General features: G+C 36.7%; 2 protein-coding genes across 4 annotated transcripts in view; one reads left to right on the forward strand and one right to left on the reverse strand.

The window, feature by feature from the left end:
- Positions 1–5637, forward strand: part of Arhgef33 (Rho guanine nucleotide exchange factor 33) — a 46524-nt gene extending 40887 nt beyond the window's left edge. The window contains exon 16 of the mRNA XM_076833519.2: positions 5492–5637. Within this exon, the coding sequence (XP_076689634.1) occupies positions 5492–5621 (130 nt within the window). The 3' untranslated portion in view covers positions 5622–5637. The remainder of the gene's footprint in view (positions 1–5491) is intronic.
- Positions 5638–13945: 8308 nt separating this feature from the next.
- Sos1 (SOS Ras/Rac guanine nucleotide exchange factor 1) overlaps positions 13946–19307 on the reverse strand; it is a 111568-nt gene continuing 106206 nt past the window's right edge. For all 3 annotated transcript variants that reach the window (XM_076832526.2, XM_076832525.2, XM_076832523.2), the window contains one exon: positions 13946–18817. In XM_076832526.2, coding sequence (XP_076688641.1) covers positions 18323–18817 — 495 coding nt within the window. In that variant the 3' untranslated portion in view covers positions 13946–18322. The remainder of the gene's footprint in view (positions 18818–19307) is intronic.

Raw genomic sequence — 19307 nt, forward strand, 5'->3', positions numbered from 1 at the left:
CTTTGGTGTAGCTCAGTCTGAGTAATCACATCATTTTGTCACCAGAAACAAGAAGTGAATGTGGCCTTGAACTTATAATTCTAATCTTAAAACTTTAATTTTAAAGATCCATCACATAGAAGGCCAGGTTTTATCTTTTTGTAGCTCCTCCCTGATAGAACTTTATATAATGTTGAGGACTTGCTTTGGGCTCTCCAAATTCATGTTAGCTAATTGCTTTTAGTTCTCTTGCAGTTTTTTGGGATTCTCTTTAGATATGGCCAATATATTCCCTTAATCTTCTTTCCCTTTCTCATAGATCAGCCTGTATCAGTCATATTACTGTCAACAATACTGGAACTGTCATTTATATTTAAATCTTGAGTGTTATATGAGAGGAAGTAAAGGTGGAGCCATACAGATAACTCTTCTGGCAGGCTTTACTGGCTTGGTAGCTCTGGCCTAGGACAGTCAGCACCATCAGGTGATGCCGGCATGGCCTTGTGCTTAGGGTGCCATGGTGGGCACTTTGGTGACTTGGCATGGGATAAAGAAACAACTTAAGTAGCTTCTCCTGAGTGTTTTCATCTGAGAACCATGGAATGTCCATTATGGACCATGCTAAAATATGATACTATAGAAAGAAGGGGCAGGGAGACCCCAGCATAGCACAGAAGTGCTAGTACCTTTTAACTCAGATGAGAACACAGCATCTTCTATGCCTGCACTATTCCAGACATTTGTATAGGATCTTGAATGACATGATCCCAGCCAATTGCATAGGAACTTTTACTCTGAACTTAGGCATGTGGACAGGTACTGGAAGGGACTAGGAAGAGACATTTAGCCCAGTCACCACTAATGTGTCAGGAAGTCAGACTGGCAGCAAGCCCAGTGACTTTAAGAAGGTAGCTAAGCCTGGTACTGGAACCACTCCAGAGTTTGGTCTCATAGGTCCACATGGGCCAGGGCCAGTGAAGCTGCTGTGTCATTTCTGGGGCTCATTGCCTTCCTCTCCTACAGCCCTTTGGAGGCTCATTCTTGTCTACACTGACACACTTTTTGTTCCATAGGGGCTTGTTTGGCTGGTGGCCCCACACACCCAGAATGCTGCTTCGGGATGAAGCTAGGCATGGAGCCAGATGCAGCAGAAAACCTGAGAAAGGGTTCTCTTCCCTCTGAGACTCATACCCACAAGGATTCAAAAGGGAAAGTCAAGTTGACATCATAAAAAAAAATCTTGAAAAATGCCCATGATAACTGGGGAAAAGGATGACCCTCTGATTGTTTCCATCTCAGACATATTTGTCCTGGGTAGATACCAGGTCACATGTCCCTGAAAGCTGTCCAGAATTGATCAAAATAAATCTACATATCTTAAAGTTTGAAAATATTAAGTGACTTTAAACATTTTAAAATGAAGATTCTTAGAAGCCTAATGTGAAAGGCTGATGCTGGACTGAACACTTCTTCCCCTGCCTTTAAGCAGGACAGAAGGCAAACTATCACTTCTAGAAGGATCTAAATGAAGACTGTCAAAGACTTTAACCTAGTTTATTGTGAAGGCTGAGGCAAATGCTACTTCATCTTTATATGTAAATCTTGCAGTTAGGTAAACAGTATTCTTGGTTGGGAGTGTGGCAGTGGGAAGAGAATTATGTAAGACAGTTCAGGGGTAAGAAATGTAGATGGTACTTTATCTTTTTATCTTCAAATGTGGGTGGGAAAATGGAATACAGCATCCAAATAATTAATTCTATTTCCTCCCCTATTCTCTTCCTTTTTAGCACTTTATAACTTACATGCTTTAGAGTCATTACTATTTTTCTATCAATCACATCAAAAATCTATTTTTCCCTCTTTTTCTTTCTTCCCCCACCCTACCCAGTACTGGGGACCAAATCTGGGGCCTTGTACATGCTAAGCAAGTGCTCTATCACTGAGATATATCCCCAGCCCTCTATTTTCTTAATCACACACTGGGAGAGAACTTCTACAGGGTCCTATATAACTGAATATCAGTGAATTCTTTTCTTCTGTCATCTTTTCAACTGTTTTTATATATGCTCAGCTTTAGCTGAGGAAAGGATCATGTAACAGAAATCAGGACTGTCAAAGAATCAATTTATCATTTTATCTTCACTTTCTTCTCTACCTCCTTAAAGCTCACCACAATTCCCACACCCATTGTTACCCACTTCAAGATTTTCATATCTCATTTCATCTCCTATATAATTTTAAAATTGAAGGGGACGGTTGAAGGGATAGACATTTGATACTACTTAATCCTGATAATAAATATTTTTTCAATAAGTCATTTGAAATCCATTATTAAATTAAGGATCTTAAGTATACTAGGTTTTGTCCAGTACAAAAGAAGTAAAAGAAATAGTTCCTACCCATTAGGAACTTAAAGTTCACTATAAAGGTAATCTAGCTTCAAGTTAATAAGTGTTATTGGCACTTAATAAGCACTCAAAAATATTCATTACTCTCATAGTGTCCCATGCCAGAACAAACTGTGCCCTGAACCATTTCTGGCCCTCTGTACCTGTAGACTGTTGGCACTGAAGAAGGTTGCATAGTGGGGAAAACAACAACAACAACTTGTTACATGAATGCTCATTTGATACCTTCTTGATTATCAGGGCTGACTGATTTGTCCAAGAGGATAGGTGCTCCCCCACCAGTCCCCCTGCATTCTTCTCCCTATACATGTCTCCTGAAACTTTTAGGAAGGATAGTCTTTCCAATCAGAGAATCAATCTCTTCTAAAGTCTGAGGTTCTAAGTCATAGAACCACTCCTCTCCCTTCCCCAAACCACATAAGCTTTCCAGATTTACCTGTAGCAAATCTATACTTACTGATCTACCTGACTTGTGCTTTTCTTTGTCTCTGTAACTTGAATGGAATGAAAGCTACCAATGAATCTCTTCTGTTTCCTCTTTCTACCAAATGCTTGAATTGGCTATGTGATGTATTGGGAGCCATTTCCCTTCCCTAGCAAGTCTTTGCTCAGATCTGTTCTGCTGTTAGCCAAGACAGCTCCAGAAGCTCAAAAGCCATTTCTATGTTTTACAGAGAAAGAAAAGTAGATATATTGACTCTTTCTCCTAAACTCTGAAGGTCATTTCCTAGTACTTTAGGTGTACATTACTTCAGAGTCTAATAGTGAAGCCTTTGGAAGAGTACAGGTGTTCTTATAGCACATATTAAGCATCATTAAGAGGGCAGTTAAAATTATCTGTAAAAAAGATGAAAATGAGTTTCTAGTCATGGCTATATTAGAATATCAGATTTTGAAAAGAATTAGTAAGTTAGCCTTTAGTTAATGAATAGTTAGTTAATATAAGAAATGCAGAGACATTCAGGTACTAGAGACTGAGGGAAGCTATAATTTGTGAGAAGAGTAGTTAAAAACAAACAAACAAAAAAAAAACAGAGTTTGTGGACTTTAAAAACTAGACAGGGCGATTTTGGCATTTGTTTCAGAAATGGGAACTCAACTGGTGAAGATTTCTGTGGTCCTTGGGGCTGGTGGTGACATCAAAGCTTTCCCATTTCCAGGTAAACACTAAACAGTTGCATGTTGGAACATCAAAGTGTGACATGTTGGGTTTTGGAGAGATCAGATATAGATAAGGGGAAATGTGAGGTGAAGATTTTGTTTTGATTAATAACTTTCTGCTGAGAAAGTGTGATGGGGGAGGTGGGAACAATTTAGAAGAAACAGCAGCACACACCTGCCTATAATCCCAGCAGCTCAGGAGGCTAAGGCAGGAGGATCACAAGTTCAAAACCAGCCTCAGCCACTTAGTGAGGCCCTAAGCAACATAACAAGGCCTTAAGCAACTTAGTGAGACACTGTCTTTAAATAAAAAACTTGTAGGCTCAGGTTGTAGCTCAGTGGTTAAATGCTCCTGAGTTCAATCCCTGATACCAAAAAAAGAAACAACAGCCCAATTCAAATCCCATCTTCCTACCCACTGAATTCCTAGTGTTCTAAACAACAGAAGATATATAAGGAAATAATGAAAAGGTTAAAAACATATTTTCTTAACTTTTGGGGTCTACCTATACTAATCAGGGATGATTTGACTGGGCATAGGCAGGAGTTCTGATAAGGACTGGAGTTTTAGGGAAAGGCATGTGACGTCTGTTTTATGGGAGAGTTCAGTGGGGATGCCTGAAAAAGAGAACTTCACCCAGTAAGAATCATTTTATTTGATAAACATCCAGATATACTGGAATTGATAGAATAGTTTTTTTCTTTCTTTTCTGGGATGCAGTGGAAAAGTGTTCCTTACCAGATAGAAGTAAGAGGAGCTGTGGCTTCATCTGTGATACCAAATATCAAGGTGAAAATATCTAGTCAGTCATCAGGTTTCTAGGCATCAGGATTTTAGTCTGTGTCAATCTAACTTCTTTCCTTGAATAATGTAAAGGAATAGAATTCTGCCCAATTCAGGAAATAATAATAGAGTCATAATTAACTTACCTAATAACAACAATAAGGACCAAACAATAACATACCAATGATAGTGAAAGAGCTTGGAGGCCAGTTGTCCTTCTTAGTGGATAGTGGAAGCAACCTGACTGAGCATCAGCATATGGAGAACTTGTTCAGTTGTATAGGCGCTTTGCACAAAGAACTTCACGTCTAGCATCACTTTCATGCATCCTGCTTATTGTCTTTGGTATTAGCTCTTTGTTACTGGACTAGTGTCACCCATCAGAGTTTAAGCTAGTGAGAGGGCCCCATCTATCTTATCAGAGGTTATTTCCAGAAAGCCTCCTCCCTGCAGGGACTTCTGACATGAACAAACTGGAGAAGGTACAGAGCTGGAATGGATTGCCCAACTGGCTTACCCAAGATAAAAGGAAGAATGCACCCTCGACTGGGGACTCAAATGGACTGATTTGAGTTGTTGACTATTGATTGGCTTTGGTCTCCTTTGTGGTGGTTGAGATTATAGTATTTTCTTAATTTGATTACTGTACTTATTTATGGATTCTACCAAATGTAGCATATATGTGTGGTTGGCTTCAATAAATCTTTTATTTAAAAATGAAAACCAGCAAAAGCAAGAGTTTGTAATGTAATGCCCAGACTCAGTAAAGGCCCTTGATAAACTTTGTTGAGAACGATGAGTTCTGTCCATTTTAATTTCAAGGCCTTGGTAATTTGTGGAGTAGTTACCTCGATGAATCAAAAATAGGATTTTTTTTCAATTCTCTGAGCCCTATTATAATGTTATTACATGGTATCTTACATGGACATATACAGATGTCACAATTGTTCCCTAAAGCCATTAGAAAGATATTATCTTTTTTATGTTTGCTGCAAATTTTAGATCACATATCCTGAGTCTTGAAATTCAGTGGAGTAAAAATTTTTCCAGATCTAGGAGACAATTGTTTTACAAATGCAAAACAATTTGGATAGATAAAATATTTGAAAACAATTTAAACCAAATCAACCTGTACTTTATCTGTGTGCTGAGATTTTAGGTCCAGTGGATCAGAATACAGGGAAAAAACTAATGAGAATCCCTCAATGGATCCTTCACCCACCAAACAAGATTTCTTCAGAAACCGACTTGCTCTTGCAAATGACCTTGACCAAGGAACAGCTGTGTAAAACATATTTAAAGTTGTATTGTCAAGTGGTAAGATGAGGATAAAAAGCTTGTATATATCTGTGTAGGAATATATATATATATATACATAAAATATATATATCAATGTATAAATCCCTGAGGAAAACCAATATAAATACTTACATATGAAACTAACAACATACAAGACATTGAAGAGATGAAGATTAGTGTATGGTTAAGACCTGGCTTTTTGAAACTCAATACTTGGGAAAAGGAATGAAGATTTTTCATATCATTACAGAAAAACACAATCAATTTGGAGGAAAATAAATGTTTGTAAGAACAAAACCTTGCACCTTGAAGTCATTCCCCAAGTATAACATTGAGCATGTTCATATTTCACAGGGATGTGAATTTTGTGTTTCCTAGGCATTTAGCTTATTAATGCATCCTAGTGTGCTTAGATTAATATACACTGCTAGGGGCCAACTGTGTCTTGCCATATGTCTTCAGAACCCCTAAGGCAATAGGTAACATCCCTTAAAACAAAGCAGGTTAATTAACACAACTGTATTTTACATGTTGCAAATCTGAGTTATGAAGAATTTGTGCTTAAGCCATGATACAAAATAGTTCAAAGGTTAAAGACACTTGATCTTCAAACTTGTTTGGTGGCAATGGAAAACAGTAATGGGAACAATGATTTCTGTAGACACTGGGTAGCTGGGGAACAAAAAAAAAAAGCCCCACATTTTTCCCTTGTATGGATTGTACTGAGGTTGGGAATAATCCAGAGTCTTTGTATTGTTGAGTACTCAGTATTCCAGATCCACCTGTGATCCTAAGTGTCGCACACACTCATGATCAGATGGATTAGGAAAAAAGCACTGATTTAGCCACATCCTTAAAAAAAGACTTTCTTCAGTCTGGACAGAAGGTGGCAACAGCAATAGTACTTTAACAGTAGACACATAGTGGTTACTACAAACACCAGGTCATAATGAAAACTCAGGGATGCAGTACCTAATTTTTGCAGAAGCTATAAAGACACAAAGCTCTTATAGGTCAGATAAAGGAATCATAATGCAATGAATGTCTTCCTGGTTCTGGGGTAGTAAAATGTGCTGTTTCCTTATGGACATGGCCCAAATGACTGGTGTCCTTGATATACCCATGATAATAAAAAAATAGATTTAAAATATTTGTCTCCATTCCTAGTCAGTTACCTATAAAAAATTAGGAGTATTTGACTTATGTACATTCAGAATCTTAGTACTCAACCTGACTTCTTCAGACCATGTTCCTCTGTGAATGCACTGTTTGATAAAATAGGGGATGTTTTATTTCTAAGTATTACAACTTTACTTCTCTTTGGCAATTAATTAGCAACATTAGTAGCTTGAACAGTAGGTTTCTGGAACATGTTAAGAATCACTGCCAAGTTTTTGAAGTTTGCAATATTAAATTTAAGTCAACCTGGTCATTAAGGCATACACCTGTAATTCTAACTACTCAGGAGGTTGAGGCAGGAAGATATCAAGTTCAAGGCCAGTCTGGGCAACTTAGTGAGTTCTTGTCTAAAATTAAAAAGGGCTGGAGATGTAGCAGTGGTAGAGCACATGACTAAAATGTGTGAGGCCCTGGGTTTGATCCCCAGCATAGCCGAAGAAAAAAAGAAATTAATGGATTAATTTGAAATTATTAGGCCAAACTGTTTTGAGGAAGTGCTTGAAAAGCACAATGCCAGATCAACTGGACATAAAATAGAAGTCATGACCTCTTAAATAAAATGTAATCAACAGTAAAATGCCTTTCCCTTTCATATCGTGTTTTCTCATCAAAATGGTCAGTTACTAGGAAGGTTTTAAAAAAAAATCACACCCATCTCAAATTTCATTTGATAGAATCCTCTGAAAAATCTTGATTTACATTTATAGCACAGCTCAATTTAGTTGTATTTCATGAAGTCAACCAATGAAACTAGTAATAATTATGCTATTTTGGGTCTCTGTCTCCTGAAATTTGCATTTTGGGGGGTAGTTTTCTAATTGCCTACAAGCACTCTGCCCCCACTCCTATATGTTTCTAACACACTAAATATTCTGAAATACTGCTCAATGTGAAACTCTTTGACTGTTCTTGTATTATCAACTAAACTCCTTGACTTGACATTTAAGTTTGTCTCTCTATAGTATGGCTGCTAGTTTTCTTTCTCACTGTCATCTCATACTTTGCTGTTCTGGGTAAACTAAGTTATCTTAACTGGGCTTCTATTGTTTTCAGTAAACCATGTACCTTTCCCAGGTTCACTCTTGCTTCATACCTTTTCTCTAGCTGCTGTTTCTCTGTTAATCTTAAAATCCAATTTAAGCCCCCTCATCTTTTTGTGACCTCTTGTGGTGTGACAAGTTTATCTTTTGATGTACTTGTATTATCTTCCCATTAGGAATGCAAGTTCTTTCAAGGCACTATGCCATATCTTTTTTTTTTTTTTTAATTCTCCTCCACTCCTAGAAAAGTACATAGTAGGTGCTCAATAAATGCTTGATGCCAACTTTCACGGTGGTACTATAATAGGTAGAGTGATACAGAAAATAAATAGTACTCTTGATTTGACAAAGAGCCTCAGGGTTCATACTTTATCTTTGGCCTTTTACTTTTTTAAAGGAAAAAAAGTCACAAATAAAATACAGTTGTCTTCAGAAGCAGTTAAAGACACTGCTGCTGTTTTCACAGCACCTAGCATTAGAAAACAACTCTGCAATTTAAAAAAAAAAAAAACTTTGCTTTTTTTTTTGTTGTTCCAACTTATTTTATATAATCTTTCTAGGTAGTATTATAAATTGAGGAGACAGGATGATTAGTGATAGTAATGATATATAATGTAATATGGCATTAGGGATGAAAGTCAGTATGGGAGTTTGACAGTTGTTAATCTGTGAACTTCAGTCCTCCGGAGAAATGCAGTTTACACATGAGACCACAGATATCTTTGGGAAGTGTTTGGGTTGATGAAGAGAAAGAAGCACTCCACCAAAAGATGGAGATTTTTGCACAGGCAAGGGAGTTATGATAGGTGTCTTCTGTAACCTTGCAGGATCTACATGCAGATCCAAGCAAGACCAGCTTGTTTCTCTGACTTCAGAATTAGAACCTTTGAGAAGCACGGATTTGTGTACTCCTAAGGTTCTCTCTAGTGGGTATTCTGTATATAACAGATATTTTAAACTAATCTAAGACTTGAAACTAGAATGTCAGGGTAGCACTTTGAAGGGCATTTTCTGTAATATCCCATGTTTCATCCCTTCACCTCCTTCAAGTCTTTACTCATGTTACCTTCTCCACGAGAGCCCTTGTAAAATATAGACACCTGGGCACTATTTTAGTCCCATTTTACTAGGAACATTTGAGGACCAGCCCAGGAATCTGCACTTTATTTATTTTTGTGGTGCTGGGAATCAAACCCAGGGCTTCATCAACATTAGGCAAGTGCTGTACCACTGACCTAGTCTCAGTCCCAGGAATCTGCATTTTAAATGAACTCATGTTATTTTCTTTGGTCCACTGAAATTTTAGAGCCACTACCTCTTAGGCCAGTAAATTGAATGATCTGATATGCAAATGTCAGGATTCTATGACATTTGTCATAGATTGAATTTTAGGACAGGAGGTTGGTTAGACCTGAGGCACAAAAAACTAATAAGTTTGTTGAAACCCAGGTGAGTTTTTTTGCATTCTTAAATTTATCAGCTGTAGCCCCCCCACTTTTTTTTAGTATTTTAGCTATAGATGGACATAATACTATTTATTTATTTTTATGTGGTGCTGAGGATTGAACCCAGGGCCTCACACATGCTAGGCAAATGCTCTACCACCGAGCCCAACCCCAGCCCCATCAGCTGTAACCTTTACCATCCTATACAGCAAGATTTTTATTAAAAAAAAAAAAAAAAAATATATATATATATATATATATATATATACACACACACACACACACACACACACACACACACACACACACACGGTGAGTGTATTTTATGAAGTGGTAAAATTGAAGTATATTTTATGAAGTGGCATATTACAGAGAACTGATTGCACGCACTTAAAATGACAAATGTCTTTGAGTTGTATAATAAAATTGTCTAGTTTTCAGACCAAACTTTTCTTGAAACATCACCATTAATAACTTCCCTCCTGAGCATTAAAAAAACCCATGGCTTTCAGGACAGTTGGAATTCTTATATCCTGAAAGATGATTTAAAGATGTGAATGCAGCACTCTTGGCCACTAAGCATTTTGATATTTATGGCATATAGGCCAGCAAGTCACATGGTGGGGAGGGACTGAGAGAAAAGGAAGGATGAGATAGCAAAAGAGACATGGGTTAAAATTAGATAGAGAAAACTGATGGAGACCTATATGTTTTAAGGGGGAAAAATAGAAATTAATGTGTCATGATACTACACTTGTGTTTTGAAAATATAGAAAAGATATGAATTTAGATAATGCTAAAAATAACTTTTTGCGAAGTTGTTAGATGTTCAAAATAGTCAATTTTGGGGGGTGGGGTATCAGGGACCAAAGTCAGGGGCACTCCACCACTGAGCCACATCCCCAGCCCTATGTTTTGTATTTTATTTAGAGACAGGGTCTCATCAAGTTGCTTAGCGCCTCGCAGTTGCTGAGGTGGCTTTGAATTTGAGATCCTCCTGCTTCAGCCTCCCAAGTGGTTGGGATTACAGGCGGGTGCCACCATGCCGGGCTAAAATAGTTAATATTTTAATCCTCAAATCACATAACTTTTTTTTCTATAGAGCTTAGTGCATAATCCTTAAGTCATCTAAACTTGTTCCTTATCTGTAAAACAGAGATATTTTTATCATCTTGCCTTCATTCCCTTCAGACACAGTAATATTAAATACTCTTAATTCTAGCAGGAAAACAATGTGTTGTGTTTCTTTCTCATGTACATAAACCTATGCACCTGAAGACAGTAGGATCTACTGTAAAGCACTGTTGGAGGATACCATCTGTGCTTTTGAGTTGTTTCCATTTCCTAGCCTCATTATCACGTTTTCCTCTCTACTTGGGGCAAGCCCATTTGCATACAAACCTGTTTTCTCTGGACTATTCTAGCTTCATTCCACTTCACTGCTTTTCTTTATTGTAAAACTTGAAAGCAGCAGCTACTTAAGTTGTGTGCTATTAAACTTTCTAGGCCCAGGCTTTTGCCCACATCATTGGGCCAGCTCCTTATGTCAAGATCACTGACAACTTCTACATGGCTAAACACTGTCCATCCTCAGTCATCTTACTTTCCTTAGCAAGTAACATTTGATCACTTTTTCCTTCTGAAGTAATTTCTTTATTAGGTCCTAAAGATACAACATACTCTTGATTTTCATCTTCATTCTTTGGTGCTGCTTCCTCTTCCCCTTTGATGCAAGGGTACCCCCAGGGCTCTCTTTTGCTTAGTGCTCTTCCTTTGCCAGTTTATTCTCTCTTGCTTTGTGATCTTATACAATCTGCTTGCTTTAAAAAATGGTCTTTATTAAAGTCACTGCCAGTTTTATCTTTAGCCTAGACCTCTTTTCCAAGCTCCATGGTAACATCTCTAAGTGCCTTCTTGACTTAAGATTTCTGATCTTCATTGAACTTAATGTGTCCAATACTTTTTGTTTAACTATATCTTTTTCACCTCAGTTAATAATAACTTTATCCTTCCAGTTGTTCTGGCCAAAAACCTTGAAGTTATCCTTGACAGTTCTGTTATCCCACAATCAGTCTAGCAGCAAACTGGCCGTTTTCCAAATATAACCAAACTCTGACCTCTTCTTACCACCTCCACTGCTGTCACTGTTCCAAATCATGCTCTGTTGAGCTGGACTCCCTATTCCCGCTTTTAATCTCTAATTATTCTCAACACAACATCCAGAGTAAATCAAATCACATTACTCTTTTGCTCAAATCCCATAAGGACTTTGTTTCTCTAAACAGAAGTCGAAGTCATAATAAGGGCTTTTAAAGCTTTAAGTGACTGGGACCTGCTTAAACCTCTGATGGCAACTTCTTCTAGACCATCCATAGTCATTTCTCTCCTGACAAAAGCAGCCTCACTGATTCTCAAGATATATCAAGTATGCTTCTGCCTCTGGCCTCTTGAACTGGCTGATCCTTGTGTATATTCTTCTCTCAGATACTCATTCCTTTACCTCCTTCAAGTCTTATGTATATGTCATGTTCTCTGTGAGGCAGACTCTGACCATCCCATTTAAATTTCACCTTCCTTGTCTCCCACATTCCCAGTCACCTTATTCCTCCTCCTTCTTGTTGTTGATAGCAGTTATAACATTCTAATATGTAATATAACCTATTTATTATGCTTATTATCTGTATCTTCTCATTAGATTATAAATCCCATGGTGAAATGGATTTTTGTTCATGGCTGTATTCTTAACATCTGAACTGTACCTGGAACAATAAATGTTTGTTGACTATTGAATAGTTACATGATCCCTTATCAAATACTTATTAAGGTCATTCAAAACCCATTTAAATGAAGACAAACAGCAAAGGAAGCTATAAAGAGTCAAAGCATAGACACTTTAGGATACACCATCAACCTTTTAAAAGTTATTTAAAAGCAGACAAACTTTTTTTTTAAACAGAGAGAAAGAGAGAGAGAGAGAGAGAGAGAGAGAGAGAGAGAGAGAGAGAGAGAATTTTAATATTTATTTTTTAGTTATCGGCGGACACAACATCTTTGTTTGTATGTGGTGTTGAGGATCGAACCCGGACCCCACGCATACCGCTTGAGCCACATCCCCAGCCTAAGCAGACAAACTTTTAAAAAAGTGTCATAACTTTAGTTACTATTTATTAAGCACCTGCTATGTGAAAAGCATTGTGTTTACAAGTTACCTCATAAAAGTCCTAAATAAGTCTATCACCTTCCCCAGCCCACCTGCCCCCTTTTTTTGGTGCTGAGGATCAAACCCAGGGCTTTATACATGCCAGGCAAGCACTTTACCAAAACCCCCACCCACCCTATTAACAAAATAGATTAAATAAGGTCTTCAAAGTCAATCATATAGTAAGTAATGGAAACAGTGTCAGAAGGTAGGATTTCAAAGTTACCTGCTTACTCTACCACATCGATTTTTACCTTTATTGAGTTATTAGAGACACTAGCTTCTAAATAGTCTATCATTTTTTTTGCCCTCAGTAAGTATCAAGCTAAAATGTTAGAACTGGGAGCTGGGGCTGTAGCTCAGTGCCAGAACACTTACCTAGCACATGTGAGGCATGGGTTCGATCCTTAGCACCACATAAAAATAAACAATTAAAATAAAGGCATGCTGTCTATTTACAACTATAAAAAAATTAAGAAAAAACCAATAAAATGTTAGAATGGCCATAAAATGGAATTGTTTTGGAATTGAACTCTTAGGAAATCTGCGAAAAGACAGGCTCAGCTATGGTGCTGGCTTTTCTTGAAACTTGGGTGCCCTTAATCTGTGATAGGTTAACATGACTAAAATAAGTAAAAAAGCAAATCACCTGATTAAAGCTCAAAAGTAACATTTCAGGAGCAAATTCAGAACCTAGTTTGACTAATATCAATGTTAACATTTGCCTATGGTTATTATGTTGATTACCTATATTTAGTACATGCCTGAATTTCAATTTATTTTAACAAATGAATCTGTTAAATGATTTTGTGCCTTTAAACGGAGGAGGGGTAATCAATTAATTTTAAGTATTCTTGAAAAAGCAGCCATCCAAATACCAGGAATCAACATCAAGTCAAATGATCTCAAATACTAATTGCCCCATGAACATTTCACCAGGGCAAATTTATCCCAATTTTTAAATAAGTAGTCTGGATCTCTAAGAATTCATTATTTTTTTATATTATGTAGTCCACCTTGAATGATCTCATATTTGCACAATTTTTTAGTTAAAACCTTAAATCCTATCTTTTCATGCCAAACCTAGAAAGAATTCTGAGAAGTCAAGCTGCCTCATTCCAACAGATCCCAGCTAAAGCTGCCTGTCAGGGAATTGTGCTGGTTTTAAACTTCTTTTAGGAGTACAATTGCCTTAGTCCTGTGAAACTTCACCTAGGTATACCAAGTTCACTTTACTAATTTTCATCCCAAAGCCCTCCCACTCTATATCGTAGGACTTGACACAGAATGAAACATGGAACCTAAAGGTGTCCCCAACATGATAAAATACAAAATATTTCTATGTGGAAAGTATAATAAACTAAATGAGCATTGCCAATAACTTTAAACATTCTTTCCTCTAAAATAAATATGTGCAAAAACAATACGCTTGTGGGCTATGTAAGGCATTTTTCTTTATTATTTTTCGGTTTATCTTAGTAATGCCAGAAAAAATAACAGCCATTATTTTCACTTTAAACGCAAACCAAATACTGCTGCACACAAGAGTACAAAGATTACCTACGAACATAGTTAGGTACAAAGGCCATATTAGATATATAGACCACAATTTGTTCTTACATCGTAGTAAGACTGACAGAGCATTTTTGACAAATATTTTAGCAAATAACCGTGCTACTAAACAAAGGTAAATACACATATATATACACAGACACATCTCAACTAAAATTATACATGTCACTTTGACAAACAAATTCTCTGGTTGTTTCACCAGATATTTGTACCCCAAAGACCCCTGCCCTAATCCCACCCCCAAATGCTGACTTGATCTGAAGAAAAAAATTAGAGATGTTCTTAATTAAAGGCACATTTGGCAGCTACTGAAAGTGGCATGCATCTGGCATAGGTGCGCTCTAAGCCACACCACATTTAACTTCCATCTCTTTCGCATCTTGACTCTTTCAGTGGTAATCCAACGTGACCCACCTTTAGCTAACTTGCTTTACAATTTTGCAGCAATTGGCTACTTAATGCACTATTTTCATTAAAGGCAAAAGGGAAATTTGCTCACAGTTGACAAAAAAATGCACTTTACGGTGTCAAAAATGGGAAATAAGGCATGAAATTTACAAAAGAAGTTACAAGTGCTTTTGTTCTTTAGATCTGTTATGTAGACTTCATGCTTCTTAACTAGAGCTCAGCATATTTTCACTGGCTCATGTATAAATGATTAGGAAATGATTTTTAAAAAGTAATGAGATGTTTCAAGAGAAAAAATGTCAAATAAAGTCATCATTTTCCCTTATAAATAATTTTACTGCTTAATTCTCTCAGCCAAACTGATATGAACATTGTGATGTGTTTTTACTGGTAAAGATTAATGTGCAATACAACAGGACCTACACACTTGTACAACAGTCACACAATATAGTTGAAAACAGTAAGTAAACCTATCCACAGCAGCAGAATACCAAGAAATTAACTGTTAAATTGTTTCTGAATCTGAAGGAAAAAAAGGTTTTCAATATGTATAGCAGTAATTAATCAGGACAACTCCCCCCACTTTTGTTTTGCTGAGTGCTAAAAAAGCAATTTAAATTGTCATATTCGAAAACTATGAAATAAAATATTGAAGCTAGACTTGAGAATTATATGACAAGATCACGTTCATAATACCAGTTAATTTTTGGTTTGTATAAGGTAATTTTGGCTTATGAAGAAAACAACATTAAGGAAGAATTCAGAACCATAATATAACTCTCAACTGAAATAGTACTTGACTGTTTATTTGATTGTTAGGTGGCTTGCCCTTTTCTTAACTCAGATCCATTAAAATATCCTTGAGTTAAGAGAACAGTAACCTACTAAACACATTATTTGATGCCTGACAATCTTTAATTAAGCAAACTGAAGTCACACAAACTTCAATATTTGTATATTTCCTGATCATTTGTAGTCTTAAAAGTACATTTTGAGAACTGGGAAGAATAAATAACCTGTCTTTCAATAAATTTAGAAAGATATACTTCTAATTCAGATGTGAGAAGTTTCCCTTCCTATTATACTGGTTATCAGCCTACTAAGTAAATTCAACCTTGATCTATTCCCTTCATGTTGTGATTCCCCAAATAACAAAACACTTAGTGGAAAATTTGGAACATGGTTAAAAAAAAGTCATGCTGCATTGACTGCCTTGTAATGTCTTGCATTTTTAAAAGTAGAATTTTGTGATGCATTTATCTTCTTCCGCCACTTCTTGTCCCTGATTAAATATGTTTTAGTTACTATTAAGGATAAATTTGTCAGCTAGTTAATGTTTCACATAAGGTGGTAAGGATAGTTTTCTCATGTACACCTAAGGACATCTAATTGGAATTTTTCTAATCAGTTACCACTGCAGAAAATATTTTTACTCAAATGTTATATTTCAGAATAAAAATATCCTCTATCCACAATGCATATAAAACTGTTGCACAGTGAAGTGGTCTCCTTTGGGGAGAAATATGATTAGAACTTCAAATCTGAGTTTTTTCTTTTTGTAGCATTGGGCAGGTCAAAAAGGGGCCATTCATGTTATTGGAGGTTAACACACTGGCCAGGGAGATACGAATGGGTTCTACTGTGACTTTTCTCCGGTTCTCATTTGGAATAGAAATAGGATAACTAAAAAGAGAAGTGACCAATAAGCCACAAAAATGGAAATCCTAAGGACAATTAGGCTGGCCCAATAAAAACTCATAGATTCTGGAATGTGTATCACAATTAATTATAGCAGCACTAGTAAGTAGGCTTAGGTAAAGATTTGTTGAATTAATGGTTTTATGGACACTTTGCATCCAAGAGGGAATATGAAGTTAATTTTTAATTTTTAAGACATTTAAAAGAGGAAACATTTTGCAAAGAGAAAAATGGCTACCATAATGGAAATGGTACAGATATTAACCAAAAAGATTCAACCCTTTCAAATAAATAAGAAAGGACATGACTGGATGGACTGCTTAATGGTGATGCAATTAACATACTTTCTGGTCTTAAAGGACTATATACTGTACTATCATGACATATGTTTAATGCTCTAATAAATATCACAGGAAATTATTAAAGTACTAGATTTCCACTGGGGTGTAGCATTTCTTAAAAATGTCTAATGGTGTGGTTAACAGAACTGCTGAAATGCTGCTTCATTATTCAGAGGACACATGCAGATACTAATGAATCGATGACTCTAAGGATGGAATACTGCACATCTCATAGACCTTACAGTGGAGATTAATAAATAAAAACTTTTTCTCTTCAAACAGTTGCATGCATTTCAGTCAAGTATTGGACTCAGAAGAGCAGTACATATGCTTAATGAATAATCCATAGTAATGGTGCAGGTAGATGTTCTATTATGAATAGTTCAGACAAAGCAGAAGACCTCAAGCAAGCCAGAATGTTCAATATAAACCTTAACAAACTGTATACATGTTGTTTAGGAAATTTAAAAACCTACCAAAGTTCTGCTTAAAAGATATTCATTCTATTCTAACCAAATATTTTCCTACATGCCAAACTGCAACTTTAGGTCATTCTTTAAGATCTATACATATATCCAGAACTTGAAACCAAGACGTACCACAATACTTGCTTTTATGCTTAGTGTTCATGTGTGTTTCAACTGAAAGAAATAAGAATCGACCATTTTCTCCATATAATAATTTAATATATGCCAGCCAAACAAAGTATTTGTATCTTTATTCAATTAAATTAAAACAGACCTGCCAGGTATATTATATAACATTCACTATATACACACGATTTAGGCAATGCAAGGTAATTCTAGGTATGCTGATTACTCGACTATTAGTAAAACATGAATGGTGTCAGTGATGCCCAGCAAGTGCTCCATTTCACATTGAGTGCCTGCATTTCCACAGTTATGATTAGAGGGACAGCCACGAGCCAGGAAATGGATTACCAGTAAACTTTTGTGGGGGAAGGGTGGGGGAATGACAATCTAGCATAGATTAACAGTCTCCTAACTGTAAATAGTATTCTTGACAGTTACATTTTTTAAAAAGTTCTTCTGTCATGTTAATGACAAAACTTCTCATGTTTCAAGGCAACACCACCACATTTTGTATGTGTGTGTGTGTGTGTGTGTGTATGTATGTGTATATATGGAGGGGAGGTGGGGAATGTTCTTAAAATTGGAATAATTATTCTTAAAACAACAACAACAACAAAAAAGTACCTCTTTGGTGAAGCCTCGGTACCCATTCATTTCACTGTAATAATCTGTAAACAGGACTGTGGTACAGTGCTGGGCCTTGATTTTAACAAGGTCAGGTACCACAGCCTTTCCTCACAGTCCTTTGAATGATTTCTAAGAAAATATTCTAAAGTAGAATAGTAAAGCAAAGGAAAACAAAGGAGGATAGTAAGATCCCTGTTTAAGATTTTTTTTTTTAAAAGTGCATAACATTTTGAATTACAAAAACTGTCATCTTGTGGGCCTGCTGGACACTAGGCTGTTTTTTCCATCCCTTTAATGATAAAGATCACTTCACAAAGTGAGGACTCATGCTGGGAAAAGTCCCTTCACTCAATTTTCAGGTGCAATCAATTGTCCAGTTTCTCTCATTCGGTCCTTCCATATTCTAAACTGGAATACCATTTTGTTTTATAATTACGTCTAGGTTAAAATTGTCTTATACTGCATCTTGAAGTAGAGTCATTAGTGTTTGGAGTTCTCATTTTAACTCCTCAGTGCTGGCACCTTCAGTGCATCCATTGCCAGCAATGGATTTGGGGCTAAGAAACTGTACATCCCAGTATAGAGAAACTCAGGAAGAATGGGCATTCTCCAACAGTGGTGGTCCATCTCTGTGCATGGATGGGTGTGTATGCTCCCTTTTATAAGTTTTTGGAGGGAGTTTAGGGATATGTTGAGAAGTGCTTTGTCGTGGAGGAACAGGTGGCCCAGCAATGGAATGGAGGTCCACATCTTGTGTCAATGGTGGTGATGGCAGATGCCTTCTTGTGCCATGAGGAGAAGGGGTTTGAGGAGGAGGTGGTGGTGTAAAAGGAGAAGGGCTGTTTGGGAAGAAGGCATTGCCATGGTCACTCTTTTTGCCCAAAGGGGGAGGCTGAAGATGTAGTGGTGAGCTTGAGAAAACATCAGGTGTCCTCACAGGTTCTCGTGGCGGTAATAAAGGAGGGCTTTCTGGAGGGTCTGACACAGAGGTCCGGTCTGATATTGAATATCGAGGTGAATAGGCTTTTGATGTGGGTTGCCTAGGAGGAATGGCTGGGGGACTGTCCAAGTGCTTAGACATAATCTATGAAAAAAGAATAAAACACTTTTATTAATAATTTATAAGTACCACAAAAATTATATAAGTTGGGGCTTTCAAACATGCTATTGGCAGAATATTATATGAGGAACAGGGAATTTTGCCATGTTTAAATGAGATGTTCTATCAATTAATAGGAAGAAAATTAATTTTGCTGATGTTTTTACCTGAATTTGTTCTCAAAATTTTGTTTGCTACTACTTGCCTAGCATGCATACTATTTGCCTATCATGCAATGTATCATAATTTCTGATTTAGCATAAATTACTCATTTACTTTTCAGGTTTAACTTTTGCTATATTAAAATTTCATGAAATTCTGCACAGTGTCTTAACTAATCCAGGTGCTTTACTCTCTGGACAGCCTTTGGGTCTCTTCCAATCCAGAATTTTCATGAAACCCCCATTTAGAAGCATAACAAAAGGCTCAGATCTCACTTATGTTTCTTTACACAAAACTCAAAATTCTCTTTTTT

The sequence above is a fragment of the Callospermophilus lateralis genome, chromosome 14 (assembly GCF_048772815.1).
Source record: "Callospermophilus lateralis isolate mCalLat2 chromosome 14, mCalLat2.hap1, whole genome shotgun sequence".
In the NCBI taxonomy this organism is placed as follows: Eukaryota; Metazoa; Chordata; class Mammalia; order Rodentia; family Sciuridae; genus Callospermophilus; species Callospermophilus lateralis.